Raw genomic sequence first — 7,102 nt, 5'->3', positions numbered from 1 at the left:
AGCCCCTGCTCGCCACAACTAGAGGAAGCCCACGCACAGCAATGAAGACCCAACGCAAACAAACAAACAAAAAAATGTTTTAAAAAAAGTTTAGGGCTTCCCTGGTGGCACAGTGGTTCAGAGTCCGCCTGCCGATGCAGGGGACACGGGTTCGTGCCCCGGTCTGGGAAGATCCCACATGCCGTGGAGCGGCTGGGCCCGTGAGCCATTGCCGCTGAGCCTGCACGTCCGGAGCCTGTGCTCCGCAATGGGAGAGGCCACAACAGTGAGAGGCCCGTGTACCGCAAAAAAAAATAATAATAAAATAAAATAATAAAAAAAGTTTAAAAAAAGCAGAAGGATCTTGCAGGTTGGGGCAGCCTGAGTCTTTGGTCCTACACCCATATGCTTCAAAGCCTTATTAAAGGGGCTTCCCTGGTGGCGCGGTGGTTGAGAGTCTGCCTGCTAATGCAGGAGACACGGGTTCGAGCCCTGGTCTGGGAGAATCCCACATGCCGCGGAGCAACTACGCCCGTGAGCCACAACTGCTGAGCCTGCGTGTCTGGAGGCTGTGTGCTCCGCAAAGGGAGAGGCCGCGATGGTGGGAGGCCTGCGCACTGCGATGAAGAGTTGCCCCCACTTGCCGCAACTAGAGAGAGCCCTCACACAGAAACGAAGACCCAACACAGCAAAAAATAAATTAATAAACTCCTACCCCCAACATCAAAAAAAAAAAAAAAAAAGCTTTATTAAAAATATTTGGGGCTTCCCTGGTGGCGCAGTGGTTGAGAGTCTGCCTGCCGATGCAGGGGACACGGGTTCGTGCCCCGATCCCGGAGGATCCCACGTGCCGCGGAGCGGCTGGGCCCGCGAGCCATGGCCGCGGAGCCTGTGTGTCCGGAGCCTGTGCTCCGCAACGGGAGAGGCCACAGCAGTGAGAGGCCCGCGTACAGCAAAAAAAAAAAAAAAAAAAAAAAAAAAAAAAAAAATATTTGGAGGGGCTTCCCTGGTGGTGCAGTGGTTGAGAGTCCGCCTGCCGATGCAGGGGACACGGGTTCATACCCCGGTCTGGGAAGATCCCACATGCCGCAGAGCGGCTGGGCCCGTGAGCCATGGCTGCTGGGCCTGTGCGTCCGGAGGCTGTGCTCTGCAATGGGAGAGGCCACAACGGTGAGAGGCCCATGTACCACACACACACAAAAAAAAATTGGAAAAAATATATATATTTGGATCCCCATGCAGCCCTACTATACACAAGTTTACCAAGAGGTTTGGGTAGGAATGGGGTTGATGGGCTTCATTTATAAAATCAGGAGTGCTGATAAAAGAAGTAAAGCTTTGAAATTTGACTGCTCATGATGACCATGAGCAGTCCTGCGCCTGCTCATGGTCATCATTAACCAGCTTTACTTGGAGGGAACGTCAGTCTGGCTGTAGATTTCAGCAAGCTGTGCCAGATGGGAACCTGCCACTGACCTGCTGGCATGAATAAATGTACCTGGTGTGATCCACACTGCCTACATGGGTGTTCCTCCCTCAGCCCCCATGCCCATCGTGCTCTGCGTAGATCTTTGTGATGCAGCAGGTACAGTCAGAGTCTCACTGAGCAGTCTCATCCTTAGGAAACCTGAGGGAGTGAGGAGTAAATATCTCGATTAGCACGTAGGAGTTGGGGATCAGATCTAAGCACTCACACTTGCGGTGTTCAATAAATACTTGTTAAAGGGGGGGGATAAATTGGGAATTTCAGTTTGGAATGAACAGATACACACTACTATATATAAAATAGATAAACAATGGGAATTTCCCTGGCAGTCCAGTGGTTAGGACTCATTGCTTTCACTGCCGAGGGCCCAGTTCAATCCCTGGTCAGGGAACTAAGATCCCAGAAGCTGCGTGGCGCAGCCAAAAAAAACCCAACAGATAAACAACAAGGACCTACTATATAGCACAAGGAACTATATTTAATACCTTGTAATAACCTGTAATGGAAAAGAATCTGAATACATATATATATAACACGTAACTGATTCACTTTGCTGTACACATGAAATATTGTAAATCAACTATACTTCAATTAAAACATGTATGTGTTAAACAGATTTTAAAAAAGAAGGCTCTCACATTGATAACCTAACTGTACAACTTAAGGAACTACAAGAAGTACAACATAACGAAATAAATAAAAAATATTAAAGTGGAGATAAGTAAAATAGAAAACAGAAAAAAAAAAGAAAATCAACAAACTGAGTTGGTTCTTTGAAAAGATCAACAAAACTGAAAAACCTGTGGTTAGATTGACTACGAAAAAAAGAAGACTCAAATTATTAAAATTAGAAATGAAAGTGAGGACCTTACCACCAACCTTACCGAAATAAGGAGTGTAAGAGTTTTATAAATTGGATAACAAATGAAATGAACAAATTCCTAGAAACACACTGATATCACGATACAATAAGAAATATATATTTGGTCTTTGTCCTTGGTTCTTACCAGAGAGCTCCTAAAACTCTTGTACTGGAATACTTCGTCTTGTTGCACTTCACTTTATTGCACTTTGCAGATACTGTGGGGTTTTTTGTTTGTTTATTAATTAATTTATTTTTGCTGTGTTGGGTCTTCGCTTCTGTGTGAGGGCTTTCTCTAGTTGTGGCAAGCGGGGGCCACTCCTCATCGCGGTGCGCGGGCCTCTCACTATCGCGGCCTCTCGTTGCGGAGCACAGGCTCCAGACGCGCAGGCTCAGAAGCCGTGGTTCACGGGCCCAGTTGCTCCGCGGCATGTGGGATCCTCCCAGACCAGGGCTCGAACCCGTGTCCCCTGCACCAGCAGGCAGACTCTCAACCACTGCGCCAGCAGGGAAGCCCGATACTGTGCGGTTTTTTACAAATTGAAGGTTTGTGGCAACCTTGGGTCAAGCAAGTCTACCGGTGCCATTTTCCAGCAGCACTTTTTTTTCCCCCTAATTTGAATGTATAATTGGTTGTATTAACTCCAGGTAGTGTCAAAAATGAATTAAATTATAGAACACCCAGTTGGTATCCACAGAGAATTGGAAAACTGCTTGATGTGGAAAACACACACACTTGGTATCAGAAATGTTGTGTGTAGAAACAGATTATTATACACACAAACTACCAAAACTGACTCGAGAAGAAATAGAAAATGTGAACTGATGTATAACAAATAAGGAGATTGAATCAGTAATCAAAAACTTCCCAACAGCACAACAATGTGAATGTATGTACTTATGCCACTAAACTGTACACTAAAAAATTATTAAAATAGTAAATTTTATGTTATGCATGCTTTACCACAATCAAAGAAAAAAAAATCTTCCAACAAAGAAAATCCCAGGACTAGATGGCTTCACTGGTGAATGTGTCTACAAAACACGATAAACAACACTAATCCTTCTTAAACTCTTCCAAAAAAATAGAGTACTTTCTACTTCATTTAGTTAGACCAGCATTACCTGGCCTCTAATACCAAAGCCAGACAAAGACACTACAAGAAAACTACAAGCCAATATCCTTTATGAATACAGATGAAAAAATCTTCAACAAAATAACAGCAAACTAAATTCAGCAGCATATTAAAAGACCAAGTAGGATTTAACCAAGGAATGGAAGGCTGTTTCAAGAAATTCAATCCATGTAATTGATACCCTACATTAACAGAATGAAAGGGAACAAAAAAATCATCAGCTCAATTGATGCAAAAAAATCATTTGACGAAATCCAACATGCTTTCATGATAAAAATAATAAGATAGGAATAGAAGGGAACTTCCTCAACATAATGAAGGCCATATTTGAAACTCACAGCTAACATCATACTCAATGGTGAAAGACCAAAAAGCTTCACCCTAAGATCATGAACAAGATGAGATGCGCCCTTTTGCCACTTCTATTCAGCATAGTTCTAGAAATTCTAGCCAGAGAAATTGGGGAATAAAAAGAAATAGAAGGCAAATTGTAAAGGAAGAAGCAAAATTATCTCTGTTCACAGACATGACCTTGTATGTAGAAAACTCTAAAGGTTCTACAAAAAAAAATGGTAAGAAAATAAACAAATTCAGCAAAGTTGGAGGATACAAAAAGCAACACACAAGTCGGTTGTATTTTTATACAGTAGCAAATGAACAATACAAAGAGGAAATTAAGAGAAACAATTCTATTCATAACAGTATCAAAAATAATAAAATAGGAATAAACTGGTCAAGAAGGTGAAAGATGTCCTGGAAAAACCACAAAACACTGCTGAAAGAAATTAAAGGAAACCTAAATGAATGGAAAGACACTGTGTTCTCAGATCAGAAGATTCAGTATTGTTAATATAACATTATTACACAAAGTGATCTACAGAGTCAATGCAATCTCTATCAAAATCCCAATGGCATTTTTTGCAGAAATGAAGTGAAACAGCTGAATTTGCTGACCTCAAGAAATCCCTCCCAGACACATCACACCAAAGGTGATGGGCTCTGCTCTTGGAATCCCTGGGTTCAATGACTCCTTATCACCTGTGCAATGGAAGCCTATTACTCAACTTCTTTACACCTCAGTTTTCTCATCTATAAAATGAGAATAGAATTTTCCTTGTAAGTGGGAGATTGAAAGAACCTGATACTCAATGAATGTTAGCTATGTTTATTAATGTTTGTATGGTTCAAGCTTGAGCAAGAACCAGGAGAAGTTAGTGTCATAAAATACAAGTGAGAAGCGTTCAAAAATAAGGGGATGGTCGAATTAAATTCTCCAGAGACATCAAGATTAGCACTGAGTTAAGGCCACTGGATATAGCAATTAGGTCATTAGTGACCTTCATTCAAGATCAGTTTCAAAAGGGTGTTGGAAGCCAGACTGCATTTGGTTGAAGCACAAAGAAGGCGAGAACGTGGAAGTGGTAAGTGTAGGGTTCTCTTGAGCAGAGTAGCAGTGAAAAGGTAGAGGGTGATCATTTAATAGGGGTGATCCCCCAATAGGGGTGGCCAAATCATAGAGTTGGTCCACATGTTTGCAAAACCCACCCCACCTTACAAAGCTGGCCCTGCTGCCATATTGACCACAGGATATGCAGAGATTAGGAGTAACATCTTTTTAACCACTGGGTCTTCTCTCCTGAATAGTCTCCCAAGACTGGCTAAAGTCTATCTGAAGGTGCCTTTTCAGAAACTGCTGAAAAGGCAGAAATCTGAAACCTTAGATTGATCCTCCGACTGTACTGCCTGTTCTCTCAACCAACAGAACTAAAAGGGACAGAAATTGTGGACAGGGCAACAAAAATATAAAGAGAAATATTTATGATATAGCATCTGGGATTATAAACTGATAAAAAAAAAATCATGGTGCTGAACTGAGGGTGGCTCCCGCAGTATGGTACTGCACTTCTCATGCTGCTGTGTTGATGGATATGTCACCAACATCACCAGGTCAATAGGTCACACCCTAAATAGGAGTCTTCCAACTTTATTGAAGAATCTCCTTTAATAGAAATAAGAACTCATTTGACCTGTCTTGAGGAAATAATCGCCAACACATGGCAGTGTACTAACCACTGCAAGAAGGAAATAAGATGTTAAAAAATATGATTACTCATTGCCTACAGGATCCTGCAGTTTAGGGCTCATTTTCTTAAAAGGTTATTGTGTCTTTGGACTTCTCTGTTGGCGCAGTGGTTAAGAATCCGCCTGCCAATGCAGGGGACATGGTTTCGAGCCCTGCTCCAGGAAGATGCCACATGCCATGGAGCAACTAAACCTGTGCGCCACAACTACTGAGCCTGCGCTCTAGAGCCTACGAGCCACAACTACTGAAGCACGTGAGCTCTAGGGCCTGCATGCTGCAACTACTGAGCCTGCGTGCTGCAACTGCTGAAGCCCACGCGCCTAGAGCCCGTGCTCTGCAACAAGAGAAGCCACCGCGACGAGAAGCCCGCACACCATAACAAAAAGAGTAGCCCCGGCTCGCCGCAACTAGAGAAAAAGCCCACGCCCAGCAACGAAGACCCAACGCAGCTTAAAATAAATAAATAAATACATAATAAATTTATTTTTAAAAAAGTAACAATCGACTACTTGAATAAACAGTAAGTCCAATAAATAATATATGCACAGGATATAACCTGGTAATTCATATATGAGGAAATTCAAGGAGTAAATAAATGGAAATAGATTCATTTTCACTGGTAATAAAAATATACAAATAAAGTGGCTGAGATATACTTCTAAAATTTTTTAGGGGGCTTCCCTGGTGGCGCAGTGGTTGAGAGTCCGCCTGCCGATGCAGGAGACACGGGTTCGTGCCCCAGTCCGGGAAGATCCCACATGCCGCGGAGTGGCTGGACCCGTGAGCCATGGCCGCTGGGCCTGCGTGTCCAGAGCCTGTGCTCCGCAACGGGAGAGGCCACAACAGTGAGAGGCCCGCGTACCGCAAAAAAAAAAAAAAAAAAAATTTTTAGGGACTTCGCTGGTGGCGCAGTGGATGGGACTCTGCGCTCCCAAAGCAGGGGGCCTGGGTTCAATCCCTGGTTGGGGAACTAGATTCCACATGCATGCCACAACTAAGAGTTTGCGTGCACAACGAAAGAGCCTGCAAGCTGCAACAAAGACCTGGCGCAACCAACTAAATATTTTTTTTAATGTTTTAATTCTTTTTAAAAATTAAAATAAAAAATTTAATTGTGGTAAAATACACATAACAAAGTTATCATCTTAACCAATTCTAAGTATAGAGTTCAGTAGTGTTAAGTACGTTCACATTGCTATAGGAGGCATACTTATAAGCATACTAAATTATCTTTTTTAAAAAATTATTTATTTATTATTTATTTTTGGCTGCATTGGGTCTTTGTTGCTGCATGCGGGCTTTCTCTAGTTGCGTCAAGTTGGGGGCAGCTACTCTTCGTTGCAGTGCGCAGGCTTCTCATTGCAGTGGCTTCTCTTGTTGCAGAGCACGGGCTCTAGGCACATGGGCTTCAGTAGTTGTGGCACGCAGGCCCAGCAGTTGTGGCTCCCGGTCTCTAGAGTGCAGGCTAGCGCAGGCTCAGTAGTTGTGGTGCACGGGCTTAGTTACTCCGTGGCATGTGGGATCTTCCCGGACCAGAGATCGAACCTGTGACCGCT

The 7,102-nt window shown here is 43.2% G+C and overlaps 1 protein-coding gene across 1 annotated transcript; it reads left to right on the top strand.

The window, feature by feature from the left end:
- Window positions 1-1,602, top strand: LOC309793954 (uncharacterized protein). Its single transcript, XM_082604859.1, has one exon. It carries the CDS (start codon window positions 856-858, stop codon window positions 1,336-1,338), a length of 483 nt encoding a protein of 160 aa, XP_082460985.1. The 5' UTR covers window positions 1-855; the 3' UTR covers window positions 1,339-1,602.
- The last annotated feature ends 5,500 nt before the right edge of the window (window positions 1,603-7,102 follow it).

Source organism: Mesoplodon mirus (assembly GCF_964341445.2).
Source record: "Mesoplodon mirus genome assembly, chromosome: 18".
Lineage (NCBI taxonomy): Eukaryota > Metazoa > Chordata > Mammalia > Artiodactyla > Ziphiidae > Mesoplodon > Mesoplodon mirus.
This window is presented reverse-complemented; position numbering and strand designations above follow the sequence as displayed.